General features: G+C 36.7%; 1 protein-coding gene across 5 annotated transcripts in view; it reads right to left on the bottom strand.

Annotated features, from left to right (window-relative positions):
* ZFPM2 (zinc finger protein, FOG family member 2) overlaps positions 1–18017 on the bottom strand; it is a 421250-nt gene that overhangs the window by 120692 nt on the left and 282541 nt on the right. For all 5 annotated transcript variants that reach the window (XM_081816390.1, XM_081816391.1, XM_081816392.1 and 2 more), the window contains one exon: positions 9494–9605. In XM_081816390.1, the coding sequence (XP_081672516.1) occupies positions 9494–9605 (112 nt within the window). The remainder of the gene's footprint in view (positions 1–9493; positions 9606–18017) is intronic.

Below are 18017 nucleotides of genomic sequence, written 5' to 3'. Positions count from 1 at the left end.
AATAGGTTTAGCAGTGTTTCAATTCAACTTTATTTACAAAAACAGGCGGCGGGCCCGATTTGGTAGCAGGGTCATATCAATCCTTGCAGGATATCAGTGTGATTGTGATGGGAAAACTCTGGAGGGTTGTATTCACTTGCACTTTCCCACTTTATCTGTGAAACAAGAAGCAAGGTCATCATCTAATGAGGGATGCTATGTATTTGGGGAGACAGAAGTCTGAAATAGTCACCTTGAACACTGATTAGGAAAATAAGTCTGTATTGCTAGGTTACATACACTGAGGGTTCACATTCACCTTGTGGTCAAATGTAATACCAACTGGCCAGCAATGGGTTTTGTTGCTGTTATTTTGTTGTTGTCATCAGTGGTGGTGGTTGGTTGGTTTGATTTTGACCACATTTGTATGGCACTCACTGTGGATCAGGCACTATTCTAAGCATTTCACAGATATTAATTTACCTAACTTCTGGTGCTCGAATGTAGCCAGGGAAAAGTGGAGAGTTGGACTGACCAGAAAGGGGGTATTGTCAGGCCAGTACAGTAAAGGTCAGAGAGAGAGAGAAGGGTGAGGAGGTACGAGAGAGTGACTGGAATTACGAGCCCATAGAATTCAAGCCAGGTCATCTGGAATTAAGGACGGGGGGTGGGGGTGGGGCTGGTGGACAGGAAAATGATGGTCGTGGGGGGGAAGGGACAGAGGTTCATTGGAGTTGAAAAATTATAGGAGTCAGGTAACAAGGAGATCAAGGGGGATGACAGACTACTGTCTTCTAGAGGGGTGTAGCTATGATACAATTTCCTTGACAGACAAAGTCTTAGTTTTATTAAGGGATGGACCTAAGAGGAACCTTGGACACTCAAATCTTACTAAAATCCCAGTGTGATTGTGTGTGCCTCAAAACTTCTGGTAACTCCCCAATGCCTCCACTACAAGGTCTTCAGACTGAACATTTAATGAAACGCACAACATGGCCTTCAGAAACTTTTTGGAGGTTTCCTCACTGGTTTTATTTGTAAATTCTCTAACTAAAGTGTGTGCCAATACTCTCATGAAAACACTGTATACACACTGTAGTCCGCAACCTTTACACACACAATTCCAACCTCCTCAAATGCCTTTCCCCATTTCTCAAACATATATTCAACTTTCAATATCCAGCCAAAACTCCACAATCTCTGTCAACTTTCTTTGACCATGTAAGACTGAACTCAGTATTATGCAACCTTCATCAATTAAGGTCTTCCAATAAGTTCCTTAAGCTGGGGTGGGGGTATTTATCATTGTCTTTTGTATCACTCATGACACCTACATCCTATCATGCACAAAGCATTAGCTCAATTACTTTTATTTTATTTAGAAAATTATCTTGTGAAACACAAATTGTCAGGACATTCACAGAGATACTAAAGAAAAATAATTATCTCACTAAGGAATAATTTAAATTCTATGGATGAGAGACATCTTGTGGGCAAGGCAAAGATTTCTTTGTTCTTTTAGTTCAGGTTGTATAAAAAGGAGGGCAAGAATGTAGTTAAGACAAAGAATGATTTTCATTTGCAAATATTTTTCCTAAATTATATGAGGAAAATAATCTGTGTGAAGAAAATTATAGAAGAGGGATATAAAAAAATCCTCCCCAAATCTGACCACCTCTACAGAAATACTCTTCTAATTTCAGGGTATTTCTTTCAAGTATGTTTCCCTGCACATGCACTTTTTAAACATAATTATAACCATAATCATACTAGGAACAAACTTTATATTGTACTTTTTCATTTGGAATTATAACATAATAATTTCTTCTACATAATACAGTTTTCAAAAAGTAGTCACAGTATCTCACTCTGAAAAATATCTACCCTAAAGAGTCCCTCATTTTAGCTGTCAAAGATACTTTCGGGGGTAGCTTTCAAGATCAGCATCTCTTTGAATGACAAGCTAACATCCCTGAATGATAATGAGTCACCTCTCAAAAGACCCTACTCTTCATTTCTCATTTTTATTCTTATAAAACTGATATATTCTTAGTTCTTATCATTTGCCAACATCCTGACTGGGTTTTTACCCCTAAGAGACAAGATGTTTCATTCATATATGGGTCCAGGGTGGTTTAGGATATTTTTTCGCCACTATATGATAGCACATCTAATCCACTGGCATAATTAATGGTATTATCATGCAGGGTTATTTACCAACATTTCATTAAGGAAATTCATAGTGATGTTGATATGAAAACAAATGTATTTTCTCTCGTCACACAGCAAACATTAGTAATAACTAAGGACATAAACTAGCCAGTATATATGATCAGACCCAGCCTGAAATAACCCAAGTAAATCACTAACATCATTTAAAAACTGTATACATGTAGGAAGAAAAGGAAATGACAGAATGCCTGATATTTGCTGAAGTTGCTGTCGTTCTGCAATTTGCAACAGACAGCTCTACTGTAAATTAACATAGTCACTAGCGGGGTCACTTGTCTTGACCTTAAGAACCCCTCAGAAATGACAATTTGAATCCAAATGGTGGTTTTCTAAAGCAGCCCTTTTTACAATCACTGATTCCTAGAATAGGCACAATAAATTACTCACTCCTCAAAACATCTCTCATTCACATAGAACATAACCAGAAAGAGCCTCAGATGTTCATGAAACATGTTGGGTTTTCGGCATCGCATTATCCTGTGGTGCTCTGCAATCAATTACTGTTATACCACCATCATTAATAATTTTCTTAATGAAAATGATTCTGTTGATCTCCGTTGTATTTTAATTATCAGAGTTAAGCATAATTACACTGCAGCTCTGAGCTGGCATGTGGACTCCTTTAGGGCGCAATTTTGTTTTAACACACTGATAATGTAATTTTACATTGTGTCAGTTTGTTTGGTTATTATCCAGTTGTACAATTCCACTGTATTCCTGATAACAGATAATAACCTTAGTACCTCCTATATCCTGAAGTCATTTAAAAAGCAATATTGGAATTCCACGACTAGCTAACTTAATCGTCTTATGATTTTATAATTCCAGCTGCTAAATATTTGGTGCAGGCACCCACCCTCTTTTAAGAATACCATAAAACTAGACAACAGTTATACATTTTCTATGAATTACAGAATGGTTAGATAAACACTTAAAATATGAGCACAATTTTTTTTTCTTTTTAAAATAGTTTCTTATTTATATTATATTAGGCTCTTTAGGTGAAGTTAAACGGGAACTTGTAGGCTACTCTGAAAATTGGCTGCCATGTTAGACAAGGCTGTTGTGTCAAAATTCTAGCAACATGCAACAGATTCACTGTTTTAAGATGGGAAATCATCCAGACTTTGCAAGAGTCCTCATCTAAAGAATCTTTGTTTTGAAAAGTTGATCAATTTAGTCAGTGTGCACAATGTTGCTCATCCAAGTTAAGTCCTATTAGAATTTCTGTCATTATTTCAACAGTGTCTAGTATAGGATCTTGAACATAGTAGACAATCAATAAAAGCTTAAATGAACTCACTGCATGGTTACATTTGTGCAAACAAGCAAAATCAGAACTCTGAGAATGGTCACAGAATGATTTTGAGATTGGTCTACTACGTGACTTTAAATTGCTATGGTCTTAAAAGCAAGAGATATTAGCACAAAGTCCTGCTGTCACTGCTATTTTAGCTCACCACAGAACGAGAGAAAAAGAACACAGAGCTGCTGATAAACATGGATGCAAATTTGTGAAGAAGAGCAATAACCTGCAATCTTGGCGCAGTGAAGGGTATCATCAAAACTCTGTTAACTGTATAATTAGGAACTGAAAGTCAACATGCTCAAGACTGAATCCCAGTTTCACCATGTATGAGCCAAAGATCCTTGAATTATTTACTTATCTAAACCCTCAGTTTACTCATCTGTAAAGTTGGGATAATGCTGCTTACATCATGAGCCTGTTGTAATGGTAAATAAGAAAATGTAGGTACACTATTTAAAACAATGCCTGCATAGAATAAGTACTTCATAAATGGTGACTGCTATATTAGTATTAATAGTATTATTATCATCTTGATACTAGACATTTTACATAAGACTTCCACTAAAAATAAAAATACCATGTGTTCAAGGGGAAAAAAGTAACATCTTCAGGCAAAGGCTTCAGGCCCTTGATTCTATAAGACAGTTCTCAGCAGAAACTGTTGTGTGGGTTCAACAGTAACTGAATGAGAGTTTTGGAATCCCCGGCTATCAATCTGGTATCAGATGACAGGTTTTCTTGCACACTTGCTTGATACCAACATAAAAGTCTGCTTTCATTTCCCCAAGTTTGTACTGACATGTCCACAAGGGCAAATTGGATTGAGTGTAAGATAATTAGCAATATAATATAATAATATACACAGTTAAGTTCACGGGGTTCTTCCTCTCAAAAATTCTGCAACATAGCCATGGCTATTCCATTTTCACAGCTGAGGAAATCAAGATTTATAGCATACGTGATTTGCCCAAAGTCACATACTACAACAGTTTTTTTTACAATGATAAATGATACTGTGCTTTCACATAAAAACAAATCTGTGGTTAAGGTGGGAGTGAGGGTTAACTGATACTTTTTCATCCTTTCGATTGACAGTGTTTATTCTCTTAGTCTTGATACCTAGAGAACGTGTCTACTCTGAAATGACAACTCCACGAAAACCTCAATTATTCCTTATTTTAAATGAACTGAATGAACAAATCCACAAGCTCAAGGCTTAATTCTGAGTACTCAAAAACAAAAACAAAAACAACTTGAAGTAACCTATTTACCTTTAATATGTGAGAAAGTTCACCGTAGTGTGCAAACACTATAAGGTAAAGAACACTGGTATATAGAGAAGAAAAGTCGATCTCTGATGCTCAATAGGCATTAGCAGATTTTAGGAGTTAGTGGGCAGGCCTTGCTAATCCTACCCCCCAGCATCCTCCCTTTAACTTCAGCACGGGGCTTTCCAGTCTTTTTCCATTGGAGATAAGTAAATTAGAATTATCTGGAGTCTGTTGAGAATAATGGCAAAAAAACAGATGACCCAACAAGTCTGGTCCATCAATGTCTGGATGAGCTAATTACTTTCTGGAATGACAGGGGGTAGTTGAGGCAGGGAAAAAGTACATCAGATTACAATATTAATGCCAAATACTATACTTTTTTACTTTGATAAAACAAGATGATGGCAGCCTGTCACATAGCACTGATATAATATAATTTTATAATAATTATTTGATGGACACACTGGTAATGAAAACTATAGTTATATTTAATTTTGCTATTAGCTCACATTTAATAATACTTTAAGAAGAAAGTATGCCTCTTAAATGGGAATAGTTACACATTAAGTGGCCTATCTAACACACCATAAGAAAATGATACCAAAAATTTCGCAGGGCATTGAAAAAATGCTACACATAAGCATTTTACATTTTTATTTGTAAATAGGTACAGATATGTTCTCAGATAGCCAGGTCCTATAATAATGACTCCGGCATAGAAGTCATAAGTAATTTAGGTTCTTAGCTAGAAAATAAAATAAGGAAATGCAATTTTGGCATCAGGAATTTATTTGTCGTCTTCGGCGAGTGTTTCTTAGACATTAGGAATAATGTGTTGCCTCTAAGTGCATGAAGTTAGCCCATCAAGCAACTATCCCTTTGTATCCATCAGCAGCACTTTGGTTTCATTTGGGGAATGATTTCTTCTCTATCTCAGTGGCTCATGTGGGGTTGATTCTACTCTAAGGATGATTGTAGTCTGCCAGGGAGAGTCACTGTGATTAATTGGATCAAAGACTGGTCTACGGCCATACCACCCTGAACGTGCCCGATCTTGTCTGGATCAAAGACTGGTATGTGATGTGCCCTAATCAAAACCCAGAAAAGCTGTTTTCATTGGAATGTCTGTGCTGGTGGAATAAGACTGGAGCTTCCCACACCCTGAGGAGAATGTTTCTGAAAATGAAACCCACAAAAGAAAGAAGGGGCAGAAAACAGAGTCTGGGGACAAAGTTTGAGCAACTGGATTAAGCTGTTCCTGAAATCCAGAATATCCTTGTACTTTCAGTCTTATGACACCCCTACCACACACCCCTACCAACACACACACACACATGCACACACACACACTCTCTCTCTCTTTTTTTTTTTTGGATAAGCCAATTTCTTTTGGATTTCTATCACTTGAAAACAGTCCCAAATAATAAATAACATACATATTATGAAAATGAAAATTATGGATGTCCAAGTCAATACTTATTAAATCTAAATCACCAAAACCTTCCAACTACACAACTCTTTTGCTTTAAGGAGCCTTATCATACCTGTAAGCCTACGAAAACTGCAAACTCAGAATCCATGGGGTCCTGATAGGAGTGCTTCCTTGGGTCATATTGTCCATGACTCAAATGATCCCTAGTACAATCATAGCATATTAAGGTATTCATAGAACTTTGAGACATAGTCTTGGTGAGCTATCCCTTCCCTCCAAAGGCAATCTGAATAGCAGGAATTAGTATCAGACTTCTGAAGCCCATCTAGGAGATCAGAATAAAATTTACAGGAGAGTTTTTCTAAGTGTGTTACCCAGAACACTAATTCCAATGGGTGTCCATTTGAAAGGAGAAAAAAATATATATAACATATGGTCAAACAGGTGTTTTACTATAGAACTGCTCAGAGTATTAATGCCAGCAGGCATTGTGAGCTTTCAAAAGGGGCCATGATAGGCTATATTAGGTCACAGGGCTCTTTTTTAAATGAACTTGGGATTCTGTATAATGCATTTGGGGAGTGCCATACCATAATATATACTCTTTGTGATTTCCAGGCATAAATACCCGAGTGATTTGGAAGAATTTACTAATCATATAATAATGGCAGGGGGAAATCAGAGTCCCACAGTACAAGGATATAGGGTTTGGAATGACCCAGATTCGAATTTGGCTCCATTATTAGCTCTCCATGACCAAGAACAGCCATACTACCTTTCTGAGTCATAATGGCAAACTATGCAAAATAAAAAACACACTACCCATGTCATTGAGCTGTTTGAAAGCCTACTGTGGGGAGAAATTATTCTAATATGTATAACTCAGACCCTAAGTTAGACAAATGCATGTTTGAGCCCAACTCCCACCGCTTACTAGCTATGTGACCATGGCAAATTACTTAACCCACCTAACTCCAATTTCACCTTTGGAGTAGTATATTAATTACCTCATAGGAGGTATTCAATGAAGATAAAATGAAATAATACCTATACACTAGTTATTGCAGTCTCTGCTGTTTGAACCGCAATACCAATAGTTCTTAAGTTGCACAATATCAAATTACCTTTTGTAGGTTAAGAACCATTAAATAGCCATAATGCATATGGTTCATCATTCGAGTATGTGAAATGCCTATTCCAGTTTCTGGCAACCACGACTTTGTTTATCTGGTCAGCCAATCAATATTTATTTAGTGCTTTTTTTGCACAGGCAGCATACCAGACCAAGGATAGGAAGGTGACTGAGACCTCGTTCTTGCCCTTGGTAACTATAGATTAGATGAGAAAGGCAGGCAATGATAGCTAACCTGTTACTTTTTCTTTTGCTGAAAGTTAATAGCTAACTTTTTAACCTTTTTTTCTTTTTTTCTAGCTTTTAGCTTTTTTACTCTTTTTTGAACCCATATAATAATGATCGTAAAACAAGGTGATGAAGAACAATGAGAGAAACACATACAATCTGGGACAGAAGTACCATGGAGAGGATTCAGCGGTGCTTAGTAATGGCGGCTATTAGTATCCATGTACAAGGCTAGCTCGTAGTTGGGCTCAATGCGTGCATTATGAGTTAATTTATTAGTAACCTTCCAAAAATTACTTTAAATTGTTTATTGCCAAAAGACCTAACATACAGCCAACCATAATCCAAACACATAAACATGTTCAAGTTAAAGTACTCCACTGAACATGGAAATGCAATTTTGCCATATTTCTTTCCTTATATATAACAATATAACAATCATGGCTCCCAAAAGAATGGCTGATTTAAAAATGCAATGGATTTGGATTATGACAAGAGAACAGCTATTCTCTTGGTTCCTCCATATTATATTGCCATCATGGAGATAAGACACTGTACAACAAAAATTTATTCCTCGTAATTAATCCTACATTCCAAGGCCTCTTTTGTATTTCTGCATTCTGAATGTGGGCACTGGTAAACTGGTTCACTATACCATTTCCTTCCACTTTGATATATCATATTGACACATCCTGGGAAAATCACACTTCCCTTCTATCTAAAAGCTCCCACCAGCTTACCACAGGTATTTCAGGTTAGAAAAATGAGTGGGTTTGGGACCAGCAATTATAGAAGGAAAAAGAATATAATCAGATCCTGGTGTGCAGATTGTTTTTTTAGCTTGCAAATTCCCTCTTTCCGGTGTTTCAACTTTCAAAGGCTTATGGTAGTTTAAAGGCAATCCTCTTATAAGTGTACAAATTGTAATGATTATAGGAACAAGTTGTAATTGTTTCTAGCAAGTTTTTAAGAGTCTTTGATGTTATGATTAGTGTTTTATATGTTAATATATTGATAGGGGTGCTTATTTGCTTGTTCCCTTGTATGCTTTTATGGTTTCTAGGTTCAATGTACAAATAAATCTTTGATCTCAGTAGGTCTGTTTGGTTAAAAAAGAAAGCTAAAAGAAATTAAACATGAGAAGCCCAAGGTTTTGCAATATTTACGAAGAGGCACGACTAGGGATTTCACCGTAAGAGTACAGAGCTGGGGCCCATAACTTGAATATGGAGAAAAGTGCCCCAAACCACACCTCACATGAAGAGGGGCCTGTGTCTGGAAGTGCTATCACGGACCTTCGGCTCTTTTGTAGCCAGGGTGTGTAGCTAGATGATGGGTCTAGGCTGATGTCACACTGAGCAAATCAAAGGTAAAGCTCTGCAAGCCATCGGCTTCCTCTTTCCCCGTTTGCCTCCTGCCTTTCAGAAATCACCATGGGGAAGAATTCTCTGTCTTTGCAATGGTTTCACTTTCAGCTATCCTCATCATGAGTGATTTCAAGAAAGAGGCTGGAATGCAGCGCCGCCTGGAGCATGTACCTGGACACGAACTGCTAAACTGCAAAAGGAATTTACTTTCTGTAATGTCTAAGAGGGAGGAACCTGGGATTTCATCAAACTGGCTATCAATAAAGCCAAAAGCAAGGAAGGTCCCAGTCACACCACTCAAATACAGGGTTCGGGAAGTGTGCGCAGTGCTAAGTCATTAATGGTATAACACTTTCTGTCTTATATTGTACAGGAAAAGCCCAGGATGCTTTGCTGGAAACACAGGTTAGAGAGATTCTTGAGAAAAAGGAAGAGAGAGGATCGCATTTCCCTTTGCGTTCCCATTACAGCGCACTTGGTGGGGTCCTGCCTTGCTCGGGTTCCACAACTTGCCAAGAGAGAGGGAAATGATCCTGCATTTACCTTTGCTGTACACAATGCAGTTGTTTTGGTTGTCTTCCACTCCTTGCCAAGTCACATCCAGTAGCCACTTGGGACCAGCCGTCAGCACCATCGGGACCTGAGCCTTTGTCTTCTGTGGAAAGAATGATAACAAACAGATGCCATTTGCTTTCGTTGATTAAAAACTTGAATAATAACTGTACTAATCATTTTATTTTTACAAACAACTAAATCTCCCAAACCATAATCCAAGTCCTTATACCCCTGTCTCATAATTTATATCTTTTTAAGATGACAGAAGCTGTAAGGATTTACTGCTTTCACTAATCTGAATGGTAGAATTATTATCAAGGATTTTTTTTTTTCCTAAATGATACTGGATCAGATCTCCAAGATTAGACAGATCTCTTGCGGCTCTGAATTATAAAGAGAATGCAGATGACTTTCATTGCAAAGAGCAGAGTGTTTAGAAGTGAACTTTAGACACATTGTACTTTACTATCAACAGGATCTCACTATTTCCTGAAACAGACAGGAAAGAATTTAAAGAATCAGGATCCATTTCAAAGCTCTATCCTGAGCAACATTTATATTAGAGCAGGAATTTATTTCGAATGAATAATGAAATCTACCCAACCCCCTCTGCTAAGTGTGGATATGTAGTCTCAGGGTAACTGAAATAATAATAATGCTAATGATTCACCATACATTGTCTCCAGAAAGACTATAAAAGAGGACTCGTGAATAAATTCAGATGCAGAGCAACTAAAGCATGACGTCCCTCGCTCTGAGAAGCACAGAAAGCGGGGAGACATTTGCCCTAGTTCTAACAAAGTATTTCCAGTTGTACGTTTTAAATATAAGGCTCAAAATGTTCATCATTTTAGGCTGTTTGGCATCCAAATTATTTGTCTTTAATTACGTTAAACATGGCAGGAAATAAACTGGGGAGGAAACAAGTGAGCTTTAGCAAGACTGTTGTTTCCCGATGAGTCACAGTGAACTGGCATTCAGACTTTTATCATCCACCAGACCATGTCTGTATATCAAATATCACAAAACCACAACACAGACTACAATGCAAGGGTCTCAAGGTAATTTTTGAACTGAATCTTCACCTAGATATGATCCTGCCAAAGAGATCTCAGCTCATTCTGGGACTTTGCTGCAAATTTCCCAAATTGGCATTAATAAGTATTCACTTGAGGAGTTCCATGTAATCTGGTCATTTCAAATCCCTCAGGAATCTGGAAAACCCATTTCACCCGCTGAATGACAACAATGATAACGTCTGAGACACGGATCTATCGTTAGCTGCAAACCCATATTGACAACTAGGCATAAGATGAATGTTAACCCATTTCTTGAAGTATCAATTATATTATAAGAGGTAAACTACCATGAAATATACTGTTTAATGAAAAAATCAACCATAATGGATAAATTAAAAAAAAAAAGAAATCTGAAAAAATATTTCAAATATTAAAAGAGATGGTAAACCAGATCAGATCAATGGTGAGAAATATTAGCATAGTAATTTTTTTTATATTCATACTTTGATTCATTTTAAATTCTTAATTTTTCAACTACATATCTTAATATTTGGCAAACATCTATCTGGTGCTTTACACGTTCAGAGAAACTTCTCTAGTAACAAACTATAGAAATTGTCCCTGAAAGAACAATCTTGCAGGGTGGTTATGTGAAAATCCTAGAGGAAAGAAGTAATTTTATATTATATCGTTTTTTTAATAATACAGGCAAAAATGTTATCAAGTTATCTTTATGGTTATTAGTCTGAGTGACCATTTTTATTTCTGTTTGAAAACAGAATTGCAGACAAGCAAGCTTCTTCAATCTGAAATGATAATGACCCATATCCATTTAAGTATTAGGTCTTAATTATGCATATGTCTGCTTCTCTTACTACCAGAGAAACTGGTAAATCCACAGATCAGGGTCAGCAGGTCTCCAAGCAGTAGGCAGAAGAAGTCACAGGAGAGAGTGCACCATTTCGATAAAACCGGATGTAGGAGATTTTGTGGTCTTATTGCTAACACCTTCTCTCTTCTGGTTTTAAAGAACAGAATTCAACAAAAGGCACCTCCCCCATTTCTACTGTACTGTTATTTCATGGGAAAGACATGCCTTTTATTTAATCTTTATACTCCATAGTTCTTAAAGCCACATAGATTTCTACACAGTAAATCAGCTCTTACAATTTTCCACAGATAATATGAAAAATAGATACTGATCACTTAAATTCTTTAGGGAATCTTTTAGTGTAGAGCAAATCAATTGATTTTGCTGATACTATAATCTTCCATCATTTATGAACATACAAACCACCTCCTCCGTGGTCCTGTGTTTGGTGCTAGGAATGTGAGGACATCTTTTTTGGTGAAAGATATGGATACTAAGAAAAAGTTTAATATAATGCAAAAAGTAGCATGGTAAGGAGTGCAAAGTCATGTGTAAATTGTTTTGGGATTAATGCAGGGCAAGAGAGAAACTTCTGTTGTGTGGATTCTGGGAAGATAAAGAGAAGGTAACATTCAGACAAGATCTTAAAGGATAAACAGGGAGAATTTGCAATTGGTGGTATAGAATGGGCAAAATCTGAGCAGTTTATAAGAGGGTCATAAGTACAGGAAATAGTGAGTCTTTCTGGGACTCTCTGGTTTTAACTACTTACAAAGTCGTTAGAGCTGTTCTTGGTACGTAGAAAGCACTAGATATGCATTAGTTATCATCATTATAATCACTATTGTTATTATTGATAAGTGGAAGAAACATAACAGCAATTTGTCTGGAAGGGCAGGTGAGCAGCATATTTTGAAGGACCTTTTCATACCAGGCAAAACCCTTTATGCTTGAATTTCTTGGCAAAGGAAATCAGTTAAGACTGTTTAACCAGGAAGAATAAGGGTGCTACCACGTATGCAACTTGTGCAGGGATTTTCTTAGACACTTCCCTGACTTATTTAGTCCTGATGTCCATTCTCAGATTAAAAAAAAAAAGACAACCACCAAAAAACCCTGCAACTCAAAGATTAATAATTTCTTTTAGGTCAAATAGCTGGTAGAAGGAGGACGCTATTTTTATGTCTAGCTTTGTTTCCAGACACTACCACTCCTGGGGTGACCAACCATCTGGGCTTTCCTGGGATTGAAGGGTCTCCCAGGATGCTGGATTTTCAGCACTTCAACCGGAAATTCCTGGGCAAACTGGGATGACTCGTTTACCTCCACACCTACTACTACTATGGTTAGAACAATATTGGTGGTTTATATCTATTGAGCACTAAATGTTGGGTATTGTACTTCTCCTCAATTACCTTTTTTGATTTTTTAACTCTAGGACTTAGGTATTAACATTTTCTCCATTTAGTACATAAGCAAATTAGGATTTGAAGGAATTAATTTTATGGTACAAATAAAAATAGTTAATTAGTATATTTCCTTAGAAGTAAGTTAGGTATCATGTGTTTTAAAACCTTGGAAATCTTTATTACACCTCGGCATAGGTAGAATCTGACTTATTAAGAAACTGAATCGAAGGAAAAACAATTTCTTTTCCTCTAAACCAATAAAGCAAAAGCAAAAATGTAGCAAAGACTTGCTGAAAGCTATACCCAAGCTGTAACGTAAATAATAAGTAGATAAAAAATCTCAAGGGACCAGTTATTACAGTTTTGAGGAGGTAAGTCAATTTCTTTCTGAAGAAGACAACTTTTGTAGAGATTGACTGACTTCAAAGAAGATTACCAAGTGTGAGAAGGAAGGAGTTATCCAGGATTATATGAAATCTACACTCCAGCAAAATCCATGAATAGAAAATAACAATAATATCCACATTGATCATTAGGTTTACTTTCCCATGTCTCTATCACAAGGACTCACACAAGTCTAGAATTTTAAGAGCTGGAAGCAACTTTGAAGTTCAGTGAGTTTCATTCCCTAATTTCACAAATAAAGAAAGTAAGGCCAAGATGTTTATTAGCTTCCTACAGAGGATATAGTTGGCACAATATGTCGAGAAGAGAGTGGATATAAAAGTTGTGATAGACAGAGAAACAGTGTCCATGCCCCAATTCCCTGGAAACTGGGAATATATTACCTTACTTGGGAAAAGGGATTTTAAAGATGTGATTAAAGTTTAGGACCGTGAAATGGTGAGAGTATCCTGGATTATCTGGATAGGCCCCATCTAACACATAGAAGAGAGAGGCAAAACAGTAGATCAAAGGGATTCCATATGAAAAGGATTCCACTGCCTTTGGTGTCTTTGAAGATGGCATACTGAGACTATAAACTAAGGAACACTACAGTGTCTGGAAACTGGGATGACTCTCAGTTACAGGAAGCAAGGAAACAGGGACCTCCGTTCTGCAACCTCAAGGAACTGAATTCTGCCACCAGCTCAAATGGTGGGAAAGGTATTCTCCCCTAGAACCTCCAGAAAGGAAAGCATCCTGCTGACATCTTGTTTTAGTCTAATGAGATCCCATACTGGATCCGATCTACAGAACTGATAATAAATTTGTGTTGTTTTAAGCCACTAAATTTGTGGTAATCTGTTTCAGCAGCAACAGAAAACTAATACAAAAGGCATGTGGGTTTACTGACTTACAGTTAAAAAAAAAAAGACTTTAAGTTCTTATCAAAAGTACTCAAAAGTGTGAAACAGCTTCTTCTTCGTTGGAATAACAAAAAATCTACATTGTCATTCCACAGTCATTAGATATGCTTAATGTTCTTGTCTTCAAGTACAAGAACATACATAGTGGTGATTGTAATAATTTCCGCTTCTACAATTAAGTATTTAAAACGTTTCATGATTTACCATCGACCTTACAGTTGGGATGGAACCAAAAGGACATTACTGTTCTTGGAGTCAGATGGCCTCTGTTTGAATCCTACTACGTGCTATGGGCAGGCTCTGTGACCGGAAAACCACTTAAACTCGAATGTCCTGAATTTCAGAACACACATCTGCCAAATCATTTCTATCTCATGGAAAGTCTTATAAAGCAACCAGCATGGTGTTTAGTGCACTGCAGATGCATGCCAAAATCTGCTGAATAGCTACATGAATAAATGAATTAAAAATGTCCAAAAACATTTACTGAATCCTTACTATTTCTCAGGTGCGGATCATGTTTGTCGCTATTTGCATAAAAGTCAAGACAAAAACTCTTAAGTATCCAATTTAAACCTGGTAGTAGTCACTAGTGCTACTGATCCGTTGTTCCTAGCTCTCTGCTTTCCAGATCTCTGTTCAAGTTAGGGATGGCCTATGACTTCACTGGACCAATAAAATTGAACAATCACTTCCACAGAGAAGTTGTAAGAGCCAATGGACTCACCATCACGCCTTGCTTTTGCTGAAGTGATCGTGGAACCATGTAAGGAGGAAGCCCCAGGAATCATAATGGCCACATAACGTGATAAGGAAATAAACTTCTTTCTTTATGTAAAATGTTGCTGTGATATTAGAGTTGCTTGCAACCTCAGCAAAACCAAGCTTATCCTCACTTATGTAAAGGGTTTTTTTTTTTTTTTTCTTTTTTCCTGTATTCAATAACCCATGGGTTTTTACAGGTTAAAGTTTGCACTTCATATCTAGGCGGTCTCTTTCAGGAATAAATCAATTCAAGGGACATAACAGGAGCCCTGAGTTTCAGTTAAACCGGCATGTTTTAAAAAGAAAAAGAAATAGTGTGCACTTTTGAGGCTCCGCATTGTAAGTTAGAAAAATGTGCACTCCTGGACACTGTTTGAACCCAGAGTTTCATGCTTCGACAGCCCACAACTAGACAAACTTGACAAGGACAAAATGGGTCAAAAGTGTCATTTCTTAGGAATAATTAGAATCATCTAATGTGGATAAAAGAGGTCAAACTAGCATCCACTTCTCACTAACCTTTGGAGTTACTGGACCGACAAAGGAGGTAGCCTTCAATAAATGTTTATACTCAAGCCAAAAGGTTAATGGAGATAAAAGTAGACAGCCCAAAGGTAAAGCACAGAGGATAATTCTAACCCAAGAAACTGGTGACATAATGCTGTCTTAGGGATTCCAAATTTTGCTGGAAATATTTGTTGAGGATTTCCAAAATGAGGCTTAGGAAGAGCTAGAAGTCTTAGGAAAATCTGACCTATGAGAAGAGCCTGACTTTACAGCCTTTTAAAAGAGCTAGAAGAGTCACTTGATGGAAAAATTGGCTTCCACTGACTTTAGTTGAGGAAATATAACAAAATCTCACTAGAGAATCTCAAGCCAATGCCATGAGAGGTAGTTTGATGCTGATAAAAATGCTCTCAGGATGTTGATTCCTTAACTGGGCAATAGGTGAAGAGGGCTTGAAGCCTATTTGGCAAAATTCATAGCTGTTTTAACAATTCATCGCTGTTTCTATTCTCTCAGCTATAAAAACATATTTGATAGTAGGCATAGAAAATTTTCCAAATTACTCTAGACATTAGATTTATATAGTTAGAACCAGAAAAATGGCCACTCTCCCCCAACTGAGTTATTGTCTACATCTAAATGAAAAAATGGTACTGTATGTGATTTGACCTTGTACTTTACTACACAGTAAAAGTTTCAGTTAATATATCCAAACAGTTCTCCATACTGGAATTAAATTCAAACACAATCTGACAGTCACAAAAACATTGTATCACTCTCCCTTTAACTGTGTGAAGTCTCTGGTGACAGTGAGCTTGAATTTAAAAATTCCCTTCACCAACAGCCTATCCTATGGGCGCAAAATAACTTAAAATCTTGGACTACCAAAAGTGGGGAGAAATGTCAAGTAATATAACTCAAGGCTCTATACAAGTGTGTTTTCAGTAATTCTATGCATGGCATATAGTCTTAACATTACTGACCCGACTGGAACTATAAAACTTTTAGTATGGGGGCACTTGGCGGGGTCTGTTGGCAGAGCATGCGACTCTTGACCACAGGTTTTGTGAGTTCGAGCCCCACACTGGGTGGAGAGTCTTAAAAAAAAATCAGTAAATAAAATCTAAAAAAAAAGATAACATTTAGTATGATGATTTCCACCTAATAAAACTGTGTTTTTTAGTAAACATCCTTTAAAAAGTTATATAGGAGCACTGGGTGTTATACGCAAACAATGAATCATGGAACACTACATCAAAAACTAATGATGTAATGTATGGTGATTAACATAACATAATAAAAAAAAGTTATATAGGACACCATGTGAAATGTTTGGGCTTGATGCTTTGGAGGCCAAGAATTTTTTTTTCATTCCAAGAATAGAGGACACTTTAAATTACAGAAACAGAATAACTCTATTCCATGTGGTCTTGCAGGGTCAACATTACCTGTGTGATGATATAAAAGCAGGTTCTAACAATAACACCTAAATATTCTCCATGTCTAATGAATGCCAGACATCATTCAGATATGACTAGGTGTATCATGTGTTTCCATTAAAGTCATGTGCTTATACTTAAAAAAGAATGAAATGGCCACTGAACTACATTGGGATGTACCTTGGGTGAGAGTTGCCATCTTCCTTTTGTTTACTGTGTCTAAAAACAAGAGAAATAGAGAGAGAGAGAGACAGAGAGACAAAAACACAGAGATGTACAAACAGATTTAAAGAGGTAACTTCCAGGGTGCCTGGCTGGCTCTGCTGGAAGAGCATGAAGCTCTTGATCTTGGGGTCTGAGTTTGAGCCCCACACTGGGTGTACATATTACTTAAATGAATAAATAAATACAAACTTAAAAAAAATTTAAAATTGAAGAAGTAACTTCAGGAACTTCCAAACTCATACCAAGTATTTTACCTACAGTAATTGTTAAAGAAACAACAAAACTCAACTTAGTAAAAGATTATCAAATTTCCATTGCTTGAGAAAAACTGATACGCTAGATACATTTTCAAACTCAAGTTCAAATAAATTAAGAATACTCTTAAATTGGAAAAAACGTGAGAAGTCTAAATTGGAAAGGCATCAGTAATGTGCTCTAACAAGGACCACTACACTATACCATTAGGCACAGAACAGATTTATGAATGAAAATCCCAGGAAGGTTTCATTAGAATAGTGTTTCTCTTGAGCACAATTCTACAAAATATCCCTTAAGGACAGCATGAGAGTGAAATCCCAGAGAGCTTCTGCTAACAAGCGTCTTTAAGATCACTGTGGGATCTCAAACACGATAAGAGACTTTTCAAAAACAAAATGAGTGTGAAATAAAATGATAGAATTCTTGGCTCCTATATCCATACTCCTTATGTCAAAGACTGTTTTATCTCTATGAACCAAAAATTTAAATAATCATTATCTCTGAGGTATATTTGCTTTGAGTTCTCAAAATTATGGAAACCCATTATTGCAACATGAGTCACTCTTAAATACAGGAATTTCAGTATAAGAAATAATGATCTTTTAAGAACGTGAACACAAATAGTTCCATATATCCAGGTCATTAAAATAATCTCTTTGCTTCCAAAAAAAAAAAAAAAAAAAGATTATTTCATGATCGTTAGAAATAT

Source organism: Leptonychotes weddellii, chromosome 4, assembly GCF_054177405.1.
Source record: "Leptonychotes weddellii isolate Sample4059 chromosome 4, ASM5417740v2, whole genome shotgun sequence".
Lineage (NCBI taxonomy): Eukaryota > Metazoa > Chordata > Mammalia > Carnivora > Phocidae > Leptonychotes > Leptonychotes weddellii.
The sequence above is the reverse complement of the archived record's forward strand: the minus strand, read 5'-3'. Positions and strand labels throughout refer to the sequence as shown.